Source organism: Labrus bergylta, chromosome 10 (genome assembly GCF_963930695.1).
Source record: "Labrus bergylta chromosome 10, fLabBer1.1, whole genome shotgun sequence".
Lineage (NCBI taxonomy): Eukaryota > Metazoa > Chordata > Actinopteri > Labriformes > Labridae > Labrus > Labrus bergylta.
Window position 1 is genome coordinate 29,648,825 of NC_089204.1, and position 18,139 is coordinate 29,666,963.

General features: G+C 43.0%; 1 protein-coding gene across 5 annotated transcripts in view; it reads right to left on the reverse strand.

Moving 5' to 3' along the window:
- Positions 1-18,139, reverse strand: part of macrod2 (mono-ADP ribosylhydrolase 2) — a 586,396-nt gene that overhangs the window by 127,130 nt on the left and 441,127 nt on the right. For all 5 annotated transcript variants that reach the window (XM_065959722.1, XM_065959721.1, XM_065959723.1 and 2 more), the window contains exon 8: positions 1,721-1,794. In XM_065959722.1, coding sequence (XP_065815794.1) covers positions 1,721-1,794 — 74 coding nt within the window. The remainder of the gene's footprint in view (positions 1-1,720; positions 1,795-18,139) is intronic.

Below are 18,139 nucleotides of genomic sequence, written 5' to 3' on the forward strand. Positions count from 1 at the left end.
GTTAAATCCTGGTTGTATATATTCCCATTCTTATTTTTGATATATTTTAGTACTTATTCACTTTGTAGCTAATATTATATTGTGTATATTGTATATTGTATATTGTGTTTTTTACTCATTTTACTCATATTGTGTGTTAGATAACTTGCTGCTGTAACGCCACAATTTCCCAGTTTGGGATCAGTAAAGTAATTCTATTCTATTCTATGTTCACCTTTCATGTCGTCAGTCTTTGAAACCTTTAGAGCAGTAAAACCTCCTTATTGATCTGATACTGGCGTCAGTAAAATCTCTCATTTCAACCTCTGCATGTTAATTTCAGCTGCTGTCTCTTTAAGACTCCCCCTCCCCAACGTGCCAACTCTCTTCTGATTGGTCAGCTCTCTGGAAGCCTTATGGGGGCCGTTTAGCGCCCTCTGCAGACTCATCCTGGGATTACTCCGACATGTGTTTATCTCATGAACTGAAATGTTGGCCACGTTTAGTTTGCGTTGTAATTCTACATGTAAGATTTAAAAAGGGGATCAACAGAATAGGTCGACTTTCAACACCAGACACCAGCTTTGATGCCGGCGAGGATGGTGCGGATGGCGATCGGACCGTTAGGCTCGAGGACTGCATATAAGATATGTGTTTTGACTGTGCAGCAGCCACGGAAACAAAGCCTTCAATCAGATGGTCTTTGTTCCGAAGTTCGGACTTAAGGCGTTGGATATCGTCCTTTAACTGTGAGTAGTGATGTTCGCAGTTCGTACACACAGACATGGCTAGCTCCAGATGTTACAGACAGTTTAAGCAAGCAGCAGTCTTCCAGTGGCAGGCTGCAGTGATTACCACACTTTAAAAGTAATATCCAAACACCCAAAGGCTAAAAACGGTTATCTATGTTGAATAAATACTTAAAACCAGCCAGAATTCACACAAGTATAACCGAGGAAGTAGTTCAAACTTGATAAAAAGTAAAAGGTTTTGGCAGTGCTTCCCTCCAGTGAGCGAAGACGCCGACGCATGCGCAAAAGCACCACAAACAACAAGAGTGATAGACACAGGCTTGTTCTGCCCCCTTGAACAATGTACAGAGACTATAGTCCTCCAAGTGGATGGCCATGGATAAGTACGGGATCAAGATTTGTGAGAGGGTTGTTTTAGCAGAATTTCAAACGATGATTCTGCTTCTTATCTAATAACTTAAAACTGAACATGACGATCTGTTTCAAAGATTATTCCACTCCAAGAGCTCTGCGCTGTCCTTATGTCCTGTAAGTGTTCAGCCACCGTGGTGTTAGCAATGATCCAAGCATGAACAGGAGAGTATTTCCAGTCTGCTTCAGTCCTTTGACGGCCCAATTACAAGTCATCTAATGCGAAAATACATTTCACATTATTCCATTTAATGTGTTTACGTTCTCCTAGCTTTAACAGCTCTCCTCAGCATAGACCAATTAAACAGCCAACAGCCCATTTACGGCCTGATTAGTCTCAGACTGGCTTTTAATTTGATATGCATGCAGACCACAGGCTGAATGGTCGACCAAGCGGGAAGGTGGATACGATGTTTGATGCAGAGAAACATGAGAATTAGTGTTTCTGTGAAAGGTCCAGTAACCTCCGCTCAAAACCAACAGGAGAGCGAAACAGACAACGCCCGTCACAAGCTGACGGCCCGCTTCAGATTGACAGCGATTTGTTTTGAATATGTTTTTAAGCGGACTTGTCCTACCTTATCAGGATTGTCTTCTATCCAGCTCTTCACTGTGCTCAGAGCGATTTCAGCTGCAGGCTCGTTGGGAAAGCCTAAGAGAGAAAGAAAAGAAGTGTCAATACATGTTTGATCCAACATGCTGATGCAGAAAAAGGAGACAGAAGCAGATACCTCCACAGGTAACAGTGTTTGTCCTGAATCATTGTACACAACAGGAGTGACTCGTCTCAGGTATGTGAGACCTTCTGTCTGATGCCCTGCTGTCAACGTGTGACGCAGGATGAATAGTGATTGGAAAACAAACACATACAGACATGTTTGGTGTGTTCAAAGTGCTCATAAAAACTACAAATCCTATATCCCCCTTTGTTATCAGGCGCTAAGTCATTGCCAGCTGAAATAGAGTTAATTCATGTTTTTTCTTCAGAGGGTTAATTGCATTAAGACTTTACAAAAAACAGCTGTTTTCATCGATTGTTAGAAAAAATGCAGCTGAGAGGCAAACAGTTGTACTTCATCGTTTTTAATCGCGAATAAATCGCATTTCAATCACGTTTGAAATTACATTATTTTGCATTCAAGAATAAAAACAGTTCTGCTCTTATTTTGAAGTTGTCTACTGTCTTACGCTGAAAGTACTTGCTGTGTGCTTTTATTTTGAAATAAAGTAAGGCAGATGGAAGGTTAGGGCAGGAAGTTAAGCACAGAAACAGGAAGTGGTTAGAGATCTCAAACTAAGTGGTGTGATGCAGTGAGTCTCGGCGGTCGTGTAGTTTTGTGTTTATGTTGTTCCAGTAGTCTTACACTTCAAACATGTTAGCATGATGGGACATCCAGTCCGCTGTCTCTCTAACAGCTAAAGGAACGGAGCTAGCTTTAGCGTATCCAAGTGTTTTGTGCAGATGATAGGACAGGACTTTGTTTGGCATTGGTAACAGAGTTACAGAGCTGACATGTAAGAAGGGATTTTTGCAGCAGTTGTCTGCAGACATTTGTTTTAAGACATGAAGTCGGCTTTGGATGATAGTCTGTTTCAGGATGATTTACAGCTGATGGCTTTCTCCTCGTTTGACAGTTTTCACATAAACCCACAAAAGTCATAACAGATGATACTCCCAACACACAGAAACCAGAACGCTTCAGAAACTCAAATTGGCTCCTACAGATTGGGCATTTTTATGCAGAATCATCCAAATGTAGCAGGCGTCTAGTCATCCCAAGAAATTCAACCACATTGCAGCTTTTAAGAACTGTGGCCCCGAGTCTGTAGAACAATCTGCAGTCTGAGAGTCCACCTCTGCTGCTGATTGTTTGAATTCACCCCTGCTGATTGCACCTATGTTTAATATGCATCAAACTTGAAGTCGATCCTGGAGAGCGCTGCATTGCTCTGATCCTGAATGAACAGAATCGAGATGAGTCAATGCAACATATAGATCTCAAACACACAGATCAGCATTAAGAGCTGATAAGGTTCAGGTGAGGAGAGACTCTCCAGATAATTCGCTGCCACTTCAGAGAACTTGTAGAAACGTATCACTTGGAGTGAGTCGATGATTATAAAAGGCTTCGGGGGCCAGCCGTACTCCAGCTGAGGAGTATCTGTGCCATTACTAAAAGCGCTGCTCTGTCACTGAGTAGTGATTCAGTTGTCTTCATTTCAAAGTAATTATACTCAAGTTTGGCCTTGTGGGGATTTCACTGAACTTGAAGCAATTTACTCTGAAGCTTCTGTTCACATCTCGGATGGTGTGTAGTTGATGTGCAAATATAAAATAAAAGAGACTGTTTTTTTTTTATCAGGTTGAACGAGGTACTCATCGAAGAGTGTTACCTTCAGACCGTCCACAGCGCTACATAACTTAGCATCAGTGAGTACTCTGACCAGATTTTCCAACAGGGGGCAGTTGACCACTAAAAGAAGACCTCATACAACCCCACTTACAAAAACACAATCCAAACCTTTACCTCCGTCTGCCCTTGTGCAAAGTTAAGACAAGAAGTCGACAAATAAACTCATTACATTTTGTTTTCATCCTGACTGACCTGGCCGAGGATTTAAAGCGAGTTACTGTTTCATGTTGTAACCCCTCGCCCCCCCCATGAGGAACCGCAGGGACCGTCTCCCTCTAACGACAGAGGTCGCAACCTCAATTTCAACCCACATCAACTGTTACAAGGGCCATGCCACAGTTGTAACCAGTTTGTTATTGCATGGGTCACTCTCTCAAATATTTTTATTTTTTCCCCGGGTCAATGCCACGGCTATAACACTCTATGACCTACGAAACAGGCTTACAAGTACTGTAACGACCTTTTCCCCCCTCAGAGGGAAAATAAAAGGCCACAAAGAGAGGGCCGCCTTACATTTCCTGATTTCTTTCATCGCTCACTCACATCACATCGCCGGCTGTCAAAGCTTCTAAACAACTATCCTGTAAACGCTGTGAATCAAAAGAAAAAGCCAGGATGTACTGTGAGTGGCTTTTCCTCTCTCATCCATCCCAACTGAAGTTGATGTCTCTGTCTTTGTTTCTGTTTTTCTTCTCCTCCCCGTCCTCTCTCTCCGCCTGACAGGAGCGGCAGAGTAACACTGAGGAGAGAAGAAGAGGGTTGAAGAGCTGCAGAGTCGAGGCTGCAGCTCCTGTTCAAGCTCCTGTGTGGAGCTGAGATGTGAAGATGTGAGGAGCATACCGACCGGCAGTGACAAGGCAGACCTCTCCTCTGTCTCTATGTTAGGCAGAGGCTGCAGCCGGTGCACGGTCCGTCCACATCCTCATGACCTTCTCTCTCTGTGCATATACAGTGCATCATATTACTGCATGTATCTATCTGTAAATATCAGTCACTAACCACCTACTTTCCTACTTTTAAGTTTTATGGTACTTTTGTTTTAGCAAACAGAGACAGAATATGTAAAAAAAAGTCCAGAAAAAATAAATTAATTTGCATTTGATCGAAAGAAATAAGTATTTGATCCCCAAGCAAAACATGACTTAGTACTTGGTGACCAGAGGACTCAAATGCTAAAATATAAAAATATGTCTTGAGACGGGACTTAAAAGAGTCGACAGAGGGTGCAGACCTGATGGGATGAGGGAGGCTGTTCCACAGTTTAGGGGCTTTTACTGAAAAAGCCCGATCTCCCTTTAGCTTGAGCCGTGAGCGGGGAACAGCCAGGAGTGTGCTCACATCCTAATCCAGAACGCCAAAATCAAACCTGCAGGTCACCTAACTCCTCCTCGTCTTCCAAAACTCACTTAACCTTTTGCATCGACAACACTTTGTCTGCTGATGTTTCCTTTTTAAAAAAAACGTTCTCCACACGTATGCAGGTGTACTGACACTCCCGACTCACACGTCGGGTAACTAAGGCAAACAGATGTGCAGAAGACGAGCAAAGCTGAGAAAAACAGAGCTGCTGAGATAGCAACAGCTGTTAAGGAAGAGCAGACACAACAGGAAAAGGTGTCACAGAAGTAAGCACGAGAATTAATGACATAAATTAATTAATTATTACAACAAGCACAAGACCCACTGCTGTGCTCGAACTCTTTCACTTTAGAGGAGATGAAGAGAAGTACATTTATTATTCAACTTTAAAACAGGTATTAATCATATAAGAGTGCGACTCTCCGGCATGTGGGCGGATGGCATTGAGTACATTTAATCTATTCAACGTGGAGTTTCTACAAATGCTCTATTGATCTGTGGAGCTGTACCTATTAATCATAGCAGGAGGAGAGGAGCGCTGCAGAGAAGCAGAGAACGAGATAGCATGAAAGCAGAGCGATGGATGTAAACAGTCTTTGGAACCAGATGACACAAAGAGAGGTTTGAATAAAAGTGGGACTCAGATCAACAGCAGCGTCAGCAGCTTAAGGTCAACAGCAGCAGTTTCAAGTGCAACGGCAACTCTGCCTCATCATTTGTCTCCCTCAGAGTATCCAGACCTCCACATCTCCTTACCTGTGTGCTCTCTCTCGGCCCCGGCTCAGCTGAGTTTAAATCTAAAAACAGACCCGACGAGACGAGCGCTCTGAGAGTGCATGTCTGCAACAAGGCTGGATGTCTTGTTATGTGTAATGTGCAAAACTGTCAGTGCAATCACTAAATGTGTCCGGATAGATTTCGACTACAAGACTACAAAAAAAAATAGGTTCATCCATGACCCCATGCTACATTCTTCCACCAGCTATCGAGAGTATCAGAAGAATCGTTTCTCCATGATTCTGCAGACAAACAACTTCTTTGACACCACTGGTGGGAGTGACCTCTGGATTCTGGTTGAATTTAACGATTTTTCAACCTGTGTTTGGAGCATGTGCTCATACATTTCTCGATGTTTCTGTACACAACTCCTTGAGGCTCAGTCCGATCACATTTGTATTTCTTCTTTGAAAGCTATAAAGGTCACATGTTCTGCAAAATCCACTTCTCCATGTTCCTCTAACTCTAACATGTGTCTCTAGTCCGTCTACAAACCCCCCAATGATGAGAAAAGTCCATCCTCTCTGTCTTCTGCCTGCTCCACTTTTCAGAAAATGTGTGCTCAAACAGGCCGTTTGGAGATTTTCCCTTCATGACATCATCATGACATTCCCTTTTTCCCTTCATGACATCACAAAGGGCAGTAGCCCCTCCCCCAGGTGGGTGACACTCCCACAGCTAGGTGTTTGTTCTGCCCTCTGAGTCTGCCTTCTCACCGTAAACAATAGGACATGGAGCAAGAAAGACCGACTACACCCGAGCCCTTCCAGAGAGGGGGCGTGGTCAGACACAGCTCATTTACATATTTAAAGGTACAGACACAGAAACAGCCTGTTCTGAGCAGGGCTGAAATAGAGGGGTTTATAGACATGATCAAATACAGGATCAGAGTGGATTTAGAACAAGAAACTTCACACACATGTTTTGAGGAGCTCTGAGACTTATTTAAAGAGAAGGAGGATATGTCACCTTTAATGCTCTCATCATTCATGCATTGAATCACCTCCGTAAATGTTCAGGATGTGCACACCTTGTCTACACCTCGGTATAAACATGTAGCCTGACGTGTGATACTGTAGAGGATGAGATAAAAACTACAGCAGGGTTTATATCATTTAAAAAAAGAAATTCTCAGGGCATCTTAAACATTAAGATCTGTTTCCAACAGCAACAAACGTTTGCAGAGATATTCAGTGTGCAGGCAATAAGAGACTTCGATGAATCTTATTAAACATATTGAGTAATTTGATCCCCTTTTTGTTACGCCTAGTGTTAATAAGGCCGAAAAGGAAGAGGAGAAGAAATGTCTTTCACACGGGGGAGATTCCATCCCTTTTCACTTCATGACTTGAGCCGACTGGTTTGCGACCAACACATATTTGATGTAGGATATAAAATACCCTCCGTCATGACTTCCTGTGTTTCTCTTGTTCACGGGAGTTGCAGTGATTTGGAAGATCAGTCGACAAAAAAAAACACCTACAGGCGTTCAAAAAAAAAAAAAAAAAGCGATCTCCAGGAGAGGATTGAGTGAGCGGAGTCTTTTATATGCTCAAGTGCACAGAAAATGAAAAAGTTCAGTGTTTTACTTCTACATCTTCTCCTCTCTACACCCCCCTCCTCCTCATTCTCTTTTGCTCCATTTGCTGTGTGGAGGGCTCAGTGAAAGCTAATCTGTCAGGAGGTGGAGAGCTGGCGTCAGGCGCAGTGATGGTGGGCCCTCCAGGGTCCCTGCACTGCTCGCCTCGTTTCTCTCTCTCTCTCTCTCTCTCTCTCTCTCTCTCTCTCTCTCTCTCTCCTATGCTGGGAATATGGCGGGCTCGGGGAGATTTGTCTTAGTGAGGCGCACTGATGGGATGTGTGCAGTGCAGGGACGCTGATGAGGACTCAGGTGGTGCAGTGTTATTTCTGCCGAAGGTTCCTCCACTTCATCACCAGGCGGAGTGGAGCTGACGCTGGAACGAGGGCCATGTGTGAAGAGTGATGGGGGCACAGCTGAGTTAAATATTCCCTTCATGGAAGATCCAGTGATGTCACAGTGGTGGTTAAAGCCTCTGGGAGGAGCTTTAGATTCTTGTTGATCTTTGGTGACGTTTGTGGTTTGAGGTAGTAAGATTAAATTCTTCTTCTTGCTGGTCTTGTCCTGGTCATGCCGGGTCAGTTGTTTCAGGTTAAAATCTCATCCTGCTTTCTTTTTATCATCAGATTCATCTTCGAGTGAATGGACCTGAGTATCCAGGCTTTGATAATATTCAGGATCTGGTGTTGTTTACATGCACGCAGAGAAGCCTGTACATTCATATGCCTGTATATACATGATAAACACTAGTATCCTGGTTTCTGATTACTGCGTCTTATTTGTGCAGGTGTTTGTGATCTTCACTTTTTACAACGTCATTTAGAAATGTAAAAGTGAGACCACTGTATCTTATTGCATGACGCTCTCTCCCATCTAAACCTCCAATTATATTGAATTCTTTCTTTACTGATGAACAGAACTCAGATCCGTCTTCATCCAGAAGGAAGATGCAACTGTCGCCCCCGCCATGTTCGTTTTACTGATACGTCACTCGGCTGAGGCTGCGCATGTGCAGGAAGTCATCCGCTGTCAGAAACCAGAATCCTGTTTTCTTACTGTAGCAAAATCAGGTTTTTCAAAGTTTACATGCACAAAAACGGAATATATAAATGATCCGTCATGTTGGTGGCTGTGTTTTCTCTCATAGCTCATGAAGAGCCATCAGTATTTATTGCAGTCTGTTTCATAGCTAGAGTATTAATGATCCCATGACCACAAAGACAAGACTTCTGATCAGTAAAAATCACTCCATTGTACCCAAGAATCGTCTCTTTGTTGTTGTTGCTCTTTGGATCATTTTATCCATTTGATTCATTTCAAGCAAAAATCAGAGCGAATGATCAAACCACAAAGCGAGAGAGGTCCTCTGTTTGATGTCGTCTTAAATGAAAGGTGCATTTTCATCGCATGTCTGCATGTCAGTGTGTCCCGCCAAAGGGAAGGCTCCTCTTAAAACAGAATTCACATATTTCATTCCTATGATCTTCAGCGTGTAGGACTCTTTGTTAATATGAAGAAAAAGAGACTCTGCTCTAATCTCTGATGCAACCAGGAGACACAGTCTGCCCCCCCCCCCCTTCTCTCTCATATGTAAAACACCTTTAAGAACTCATGTTCAGGACCATCGCCGACTCTTTATCAGGCTGCGTTTAGATATTTTATATACGATGTGCCACCAGAGGATAAAAAAAAAAAGGAACAGCGAGATATAAAAGCGTCGGAAGCACACAGAAGAAGTTATTTAGTTTAGAATGAAAGCGCTCTGGAAAAGTAAAGTTCAGAAATATCCTGCAAAGTGGAACATGGGTAAATAATATGATGTGGTGTGCAGCGCTCTAAAGTAGATTTTTTTCCTTTAAGGACGAGCAAACAATTCAAGACAACTTTCAGGACTAACTTGTGTAGCTGCTGTGTGAGAAAATCTTTGCATCGCACCATGAAGCAGTGAGAGTATAAGTGGACAGGTGCCCGAGCTATGAATCATTCCCATTGTTAGTTTGCACGGGGCAGGCTGCAGGGACATACTGCACACCACACCACTTTTGTTTTTCTCCTGACTGAGCTTATAAGGTAACAAGGCTGCTGTTATTTTAGGGCTTTGTATTTGTCTTGTGTTCGGTCTGTGTCGCAGGTTTTGAGAAACAAATTCTCTCTGAACCTTTTGTGAAATACAGAGTGGAGTTTCTCCCCCCAACCTCGAGGCGGGAAAAATACCATCCATAGTTCCTCGCTCGGCTTTCTATCAGCTGTAGTGGGTCAAGTTCAGGAGTCAACGCGGCGGGCGTTCATTCCTATGTCAATACCGTCCATTTAAAACTCTGTTTTTGCACATTTACATTTACCTACAGCAAAGTATGTTGTATTTAATCTTTTCTTAATTAAGACTAGTAATGCTAAGTTAAATCCTGGTTGTATATATTCCCATTCTTAGTTTTGATATTTATAGTACTTATTTACTTTGTATTTAATATTATATTGTGTTTTTTGCTCATATTGTGTGTTTGGACAACCTGCTGCTGTAACGCCACAATTTCCCAGTTTGGGATCAATAAAGTAATTCTATTCTATTCTATTTGTTTCTATGAGCTTTTTCTACCTTAAAGCAGCAGAGAGCCCGAGGCTGATGTTTGCGGTTGTGCTTGTGAATGCACGGCAGATATTCAAAATGGAAAACAGAAAGGAAACTAGGAAGTCTGCAGCAGAAAGAAAGAAAAACCCCGGGAGCAAAGATTAAACATTAAACCACCATGTTGATGTGTTTCAGATTCAGACCCTATACATATTTAGATACACACTTCTTCTTCTTCTTCTTCAAGTGGTTCTGATATATGAACAGTATATACTGTATACAGTCTGGGTTGGATCCAGGCGGGTCAAGGCAACTTTTATTTATGCACAAAGGCCGCTCAGCGTGCTTTACAGGGAAGATTTGGTTACACAAACATGAGGCTGAAGTCTTCAGATAAATAGGAGAACATACAATAATACCAGAGGAGAATAAAAGGAGACATTATTGAATTATTTGTGAAGTGCAATAAGACCTGTTCACATTTCAAAGAAGTGGTGATTTGTTCCAGTTCCAGGCAGCGTAGAGACTAAAAGCTTTTTCAAGTTCAGTCTGGACTCTGGACTGAACAAGCTGACCGGGGTCAACAGGTCGAGGGTTTCAGTGTGAGGTCAGGTTCTGCCTTCTCTCTTCACGTCCTAACGATGGATCAGGCGTGGCGGTTTAATGTACCTGACTGAGATCAGCTGGGCCCGGCGCTCACAGTCATTATAACACCTAACAACGCTATTTGTTTGTTGATGGTGGTGATGACGATGGTGGCAATAATAATAATAATGACGATGAATACTGGATGAATATTGTTATCATTTCTAAAACATGAAATTACTTATTTATTCATCTATTTTATTATTTTTATGTTTTGTTTTTTTGTTTCGTAGTGACTTTGTATTTGTTTTCCTCCTTTTTCTCACTCTGACTTTCCATCCACACACACACTCAAGTAAAACATGAATATACCCCTTTTCTGGACTGTGCTCACCGTAATTGTCTCTTGTCTTGCGATAAAAAAATTAAAAAAAGTTCTGCATGCACCTCGTTTGGTTACTTTACCTTCCTTCTACATCCGACACCTGCACAATACACTTTTCACACACCCACTCACTCACAATACTGACTCTACTGACATCCAAACTTCATCTGAGTTTGAATTGCCCCCCGGGGACAAATAAAGTTTTTTGAATTGAATTAAATTGAATCTCTTTTGAAATTTAATTAATATTTTTGTGAATAAATCAGTTGAATTAAGTCGGTCACCTCTGACCCCTGTCCTTGAAGAGCACCTGATTCCTCAAAAAAAAGTCAACCCAGTGCAGCAACCTTCAACCTTTTTTCTATTTATTTTCTAATCCAGATTTTTGGAAATCAGATCTCTGGTCTCAGGTTCCTCCTCAGTTTTGTTCAGTTTTCTCTTCACTTCATGAGTGTTGGCGCATTTAAGCACAACATGAAAACAAAGTGGATTAGTAGAATTGGGTTTGGGCAGCAGGAGGAAATAAATGAAATCATTAAGTGCACCACAGTTGAAGGCTGCTCTAGTTGGGGGGCAGCAGCCCTGTGTGTGTTCATCTGGAGAGGGAGGAGGAGGGGGGTAAGAGGGATGTCACCCTATCAGAGCCCAGAGGAGAGGTGAGGTGACCCGGGGGTGGAGGACAGAACAGCGCCCCCAGGACTCCAGACGCCAAAGCGTGGGTGTCAAATGGCCTGCAGCTCCTCCTCTCCACACCGACAGTGGGACGCGGCAGGGCTGTGACCATGACCGACTTTGCAGCCCCGCAGAAGGAGACGGAGACAAAGAGGGATGGGAGGGTTGCAAAAGAGAGAGGAAGACAGGCAGCGAAAAAAAGAGGTAGGAAGAAGGAGGGCACAACAGATGACGACCTTCCTTGGACACGTTCCAGAGAGGTGATGCCACGCTTTGTCCTACATGCTAAAATTAACGCCCGACATTTCACTTTAAAAAAAAAATCATTTTGGAGATATGCAAAAAGTTTAATGCTCAAAGGCCTAAATCTTTTGTCCTGTGGGTGGGAGGTGTTTTTTCTACGTTTGGCTTCTCATGCATGAAAATGGAAAAAGCAAAAGGCTAGTGTTGAGTACAATGCACGCTGTGTGACTCAGTTAAATGGGCTTAGAAGCTCCTGCTCGCTCTGAGCACACACTCTGTTACCCACTGATACCGCACGGCGCTCCTATACACCTTGAAATTCCCAAACCCAGCTGGGCTAAGCTCCCTGTAGTAAACCCTGGTTTTAAAGAGAAGGGGGGACTCGCCTGGCAAGCTAACAGCAAGACATCACCGCCAAGAGATAAGGGCGCCATGGACGTCTCCACAACCTTCCTAATCCCAGACGGGGATGAAGAGAAGCGTACCGCATGATGCTGGCTGGAGAGAAAATGTCTTAGCTTCTTGACACCTTTGATCTGGACAGTGTGGTAGAAAGGTAGCGTGTACAGACCAGTAGAGCTCATGTGGATTACATCCACCAGTCAGTGGTTAAAAAGTCCTCTGTCAACAGTCCTCAGATCCGTCACAGAGACGGGGGAGCTGAAGGTGGAGGGTGAGCAGTAAACAGGGAGATATCTGTCCTCAGAGAGCGGCTGCATGTCTGTGTTGACGGCCTGAGATTTTTGTTGTGATGGGGTTATAAATTGCATTTGCACAATGGCATCTGTCAGGTGAGAAGATGTTCAAAATGTTCATGTCCTTGCTTTTACATTGTGAAGATTCATCCTGTCAGCCGCCTCCTAAACCGTACAGCTCATGACAAGGTTGTTCAAACAGCTCAGATGAGATGTCTAAAAGGCCCACAATGCATTCTTAGATGAGAGTTTCATGTATGTGGATTTGCTTCAGAAGGTATGTCTGCCTGTGTGTCTCTACATGTAGCAATAATAGACGTCACGCCTCAACCTCCTCTGATGTACAAAGATGAATCCCCCCATGACTGGGCGCTGACATATGGAGCATTTGGAGCCAGACTGATCAGCTGGAAGAGCCACATTTTTTGAAGTCATGCTGCTACAGCTAACAAAAACACATGTTTAACTTCCAATAAAACCTATATTGTGATTACATATTTACCACTGTCATCACTGTATTTTGTAAACTTACATCTCTTACCTCCAGCAAGTATTTTTACATTCAGTTGACAAGCCTGAATAAATGTTGTATTTCATTTTAAATTTTTTAAACCAGTAAGAATGTTAAGTTAAATCCTTGATGTATAAATCTCTTCTTTTTTTAAATATATTTTAAGTGCTAATTTATTTATCTATTCTTATATTGTTTTATTTGCTTTGATAACCTGCTGCTGTAACACCACAATTTCCCAGTTTGGGATCAATAAAGTAATTCTATTCGATTCTATTAAAACACCAAATATCTCACAGGTGAGTAAAGTCCACAGCAGAATCGATTATTTTGTCATTTAAAGCAGAAAGTCAGGGTTAAGGGAAAGTTCAATGGCTTTTTTGTTAGAATTTACTACCCACTGTCCTACCTCTCCAATAAAGCCACAAAAATCCCAACAGTACATCTTAAAGAAAAAAAAAAAAAAAACTCAGTTCCTTGTGTGTCCACTAGAGGCTGGATGCAAAAGCCTTAGAAGTCACATACACACCCCATATCAAAGTGTCTAGTCTAACAGCAGAAATAAACACGTTTACAGCCGGCTTGGTAACTCATCAGTTTTGATTTAATGAAGGTTGAGTTATGCATAATCAGGGGGTGTGACTTGTTGACTGCAGGCAGGCGCATCGTAGCTGTTTGCCAGGAGACTTAAGGCCCGCCTCGGCTTCACCTCTTTGCCTGCTGTGTGTTAATAGACTAAAAGTTGGTGTGACACAGCTTTTCCAATATGGTGACCGCCATTGTTGGGCTTCAAAGCTCTCAATTAATAACCAACTATCATGATGAAACCACAATTTGATGCAACTTTTGACCCTGTATATATATATATATATATATATGGAGGAGGCAGAGTTATGACCTACATTGCAGCCAGTCAGTCTTTTGGCTTCACTTGATGTGTCGTGTTGCTCCGTCCATTTTTTCTACAGTCTTTGGTAAAATAAGTTGTGAGGGAGAAAAAGGACTACAAAGAGACACGAGGATGTATGGGGGAGGGGGGGGGGGGGGGGGGGGGGGTACACAAAGAGAGAGTGACCTCTCTAAGTCTGGGTAGTTGGACTCTTGGCACTGATCTTGTGAGGCATTGAAAGGTGTCTTCCCCCCTCGGAAGGAATAATCCATTTAAAGCCAGGTCGCATCCATGTGATTGATGTGCAAACTGGAGCGGCACTTAATAACCTCTATCATGCTGGGTGACCCTGTGGCCCACTGTGGGCACCAGTTTGTTTATGGGTGGTACCTCCCGACACACTATCCGTGCAGAAATTCTGTTGTGGCTAATGGGCCGGACTGAGGGATTGGTCTGTCAGTGCTCGGTGAGCCCTCATTTTTCTTTTCCAAGCGTCTAAGGTACCCCCCTGCTACACCCCAACCTCCCTGCACCGCCGTCATCTGTCAGCGGTGACTGAGTCTCATGGAATATGGAGGCGTGAAAGAGAGTGTCAATTAGCATTAGCTTTCCCTGACAAATCTGTTTTTCTCAGCACAAAAGGCCTCGGATAACTTGTTCCTGATTCCTCCCTGTCACACCGTTGGCGGGAGAGAATTTGTTTTCCTACAATTCAAGAGTGAAAATGGGTCAAGCACGTTGTAACAAGTTTAGCACCTGGCTGCAGGAAGGTGTACTGTACATGTGAAACTATGGCTGCATCTTTGTGTGTTCTGCAGCGACAGGAAGAGAAAGAAAGAAAGAGGCATAAAGGAGATGTAGAGAAAGAGAGCGACGGGGAAGATGTGCCTCTCACACTGAGAAGCTTTTGTTTACATCATTGAAATGGAAGTCGACCTTAAAGGTTATCTCAAATGTACAGAAGATGTCAAAACGCCTGACAAGGGAGCAGCGCCTCTCTCTGAACATGGCCGTACTCGGGGGGGCTCAGAGAATAAAATCACTGCACTGTACTACAGCTTCCTTTTGAAAGTCCCCTCTCTGTTTGCCCTCTGCTGTGTGAAGATCTTCAGCCCTAATCAGCCGCATTGTTCTGTTGCAGATGAAGTTATGGGAAGCACTAAGCTGTTTATTTATTGAACAGGCTGTTTAATTCCCCCCTCTCTGCCCTGTGCCGCGCTCTGCACAGCCCCCCCCCCCCCCCCCCCCCCCCCTTTGAAGTGAGGAGCTGCCGGTGGAGTGCAAGCGACGAGCTCCTACGGGCAATGCAGCACACGATGCAACAGCAATAAGCAGAGTCCTCGTCAGCAGCAAACAAACAGGAACTCTGCGCTTCACCACAATGGTCCTGCATTTATTTATTACCTGCCTGTTTTTTTTTTTTTTATTAAACTTACTTTTGTGTTTGGAAAATAAATTATTTGCAATATTTTTTCTCCTCATTGTTTGAGTTAATGAAACTTACTGTGAGGAGTTCCTACAGGGTAATAAAAGAGCACAAGTTTAATGTTGATGCACTTTAGTATCTAAAAACGCAAACAAGACCCATTACACAAATAAAAAGCTTATTTGTGTAAAGTTATTTTTGATGCGTGTAACAGTCTCCAGCCATCAGACTTTTATCATCTTAGTTTACATTTTGGACAGCAGAGATTTGCAGAAAGTTGTTTTAATTCTGGGAATTCTAGTTTTCCACTCTGTGATGGAGAGACAAACACACACATGCACAAACAGGATCCTGTGGACATGTTTTAGAGGAGAGATGTCAGAGTGAGGCTGCTACACAGGGAGCACACCAGAGCTAGAGGGAGTTCAGTGTCTTGCTCAAGGGCACTTTCTCGGCAGTACTCTTGAAGTGACTTGACACCTCTCCAGCTACCAGACCAACTTCCCCAAGTCCCTACAGACCGAGCTACTGCCGCCCCTAAAGGGAGGACACCTCACATGCATGTACAGAGCGTGTCACAACGGCTACAAAACTGAATATCTGAAGCTGTTATTAAGTCACAAACAAGTTTTGGACTAACAATATTGACTCTCTCCCCATCTTCAAATCCAGACTCAAAACCCATCTGTTCAAGATCGCCTCCTCACTCTAACATTTTAACTGTAATTACTCTGTCCTACATTTCATTTATTTTATTGTATGCTGATTTTATCCATCGTTGTTTTTTAAATGTTGATTGTTGTACAGTGTCCTTGTGTGTTGTGAAAGGCGCTTATAAATAAAATGTATTTAGTATTATAGTAGTTTATTAGTTGAGGATTGCAGCTGTCTATTCTTTTCAGGATGGGGGACACTGATGAGTTACTTACATATGTATATAATTACTTTAAAGGCTAATGTGCTGCAGGAATTTCCTCTACAGGACATGAATTGAGAATTGCAAAAGAGTACTGGTCCCATCACTGACTTTTCAATGGTCTGTCCTTCAGAGGGGAAGAGGGTTGGGGGTCAGGAGGTTTGCATCAGCAGACCAGAGAGTGCACTTTCTTCAGCAAAGGAAACACCACAGACACATACACACATCTAAAGAAAGAATGCTCTGAATTCTTTAAAGATCATTTTGTATCTTTGTCGATGAAGCCGGCGGTTTGACTTGATGACAGATAAAAACACAGATGATTAATTGAGAGGCCGCAAGCAGCTGACCACTCTCTTAAATAGTTTTACATCAGAGGCGTTATCCTCCTCTGGTTTCCATACAGTAACATAGGAGCCGCGTTCTCACCTGAGGGAACACCTGGGCGCTTGTTAAAGTGTCTTAATTTCCTTAACAGTTATGTGATGATAGGAGCAATCAGGAGCGGCTAACGACTCTCACGAGATGACGGTCCAAACAATTACAGATCCCTGATCATGTGTAACAGTTATATTTGCACACATATATATGACTTATTTAAACAATGCAAACCCCTCTGCGGCACGGGAAATGGCCGTCTTGGTAATTTTAAATCATTCATAAATGTTCCAGCGTTTTGACTGCTTGTGTAAAACGATGATTCTGCTGACTTGTTGTTAGTGACAGCAAATGAAAATAAGCATGTTAATTCACTCTGACACATTTGGCACCAAGTATTCTTATCAGAGGCTTTGTGTGAATTCAGTGTGTCACAGATATTGTTTACAGTTTGTCAGGATGGTGACAAAATAATGATTTCCTTCAAGCAGCGAGAAATTTATGAAGCTCAAGTCAAAACTCCGGTCAGTGCATTCTTTTAAAATCTATGACATCACACCTTTTCAGGAAGAGAAGTTCACATTTGAACTGTAATGAGCCGTTCAAATTCAAAATATAGTTTATCAGCGCATCAGGCGGTCGGAAGTAGTTTGCAAAGTGATCCAGCAGAGGGCGCTGTTGACATTGCATGCACTCTTATAAAGACGGTAATGTCAAGAACAGCGGAGGAGATTCAAGCTAAACATGAGGGCGACTCGTCTCTCTGCAGACAGCAGCTCACTGCTTTTGTCGAGAGACACACCTGCAACTCTCCAAGCTGGCTCGCAACTATTAGTGCGTACCAGGAGTGTCTGTGAGCTCCTGAACGGGTGTTCTCATCAGCAGGTAATATTGCAAATAAAAAGAGAGCTGCACTCGATCCCGATCGAGTTCATAGACTCGTGTTTCTTGCAAGACATTAAAAAAAAAAGTTTGATAGTCGTATCGTCAAGATGAAGCTGGTTTGAAACTCTTTATTGTCATGAAAATGTTTTGTGTCTGTGGGGCGATGGTATCGAGGAGGTGGTTGAATGTGATTGAACAGTAAGATACTCCACCGAGCGTTTTTTTCTGAGTGCCAGCTTCTTGTTTTCAATGAACAGAGAGCGTTTGCAGCAGAAAGCGGACGCCTGGAGAAAAGCGTTTTTTTTTCTTCTTCTGAGTGCTCCGCCTTTTTTGTGCGGCTGCTCCGAATGCTCAAGTTGAAAATCTTTTTAACTTTTCTTAGGCGCTGTTGACGTCACCGGCACTCTTTTCCAATATATAATATAATCAGTATTTTTTTGCGCCTACAGATCAGTAACGGAGCAGTGTCGGTCATACAGCAGCCGTTATCAACAGACTGTTGTCATGGAGGACAGGATGTGCAGCGCTTTTCATCTTAGTGCACAAACGCTTCATGCAAACGTTCCCGAGCGCACAGCCAGAAAAAATGCGTCATTTTCTAAATTTGCTTTAATTTTTTTGTATGACAGCCCTTCACCTCTACAGTCCGTGTGCATCAACAGGTTTGGCATGTTTTTCAGTGTGACCTTGTTCAGGTCTAACGAGCACATGAGC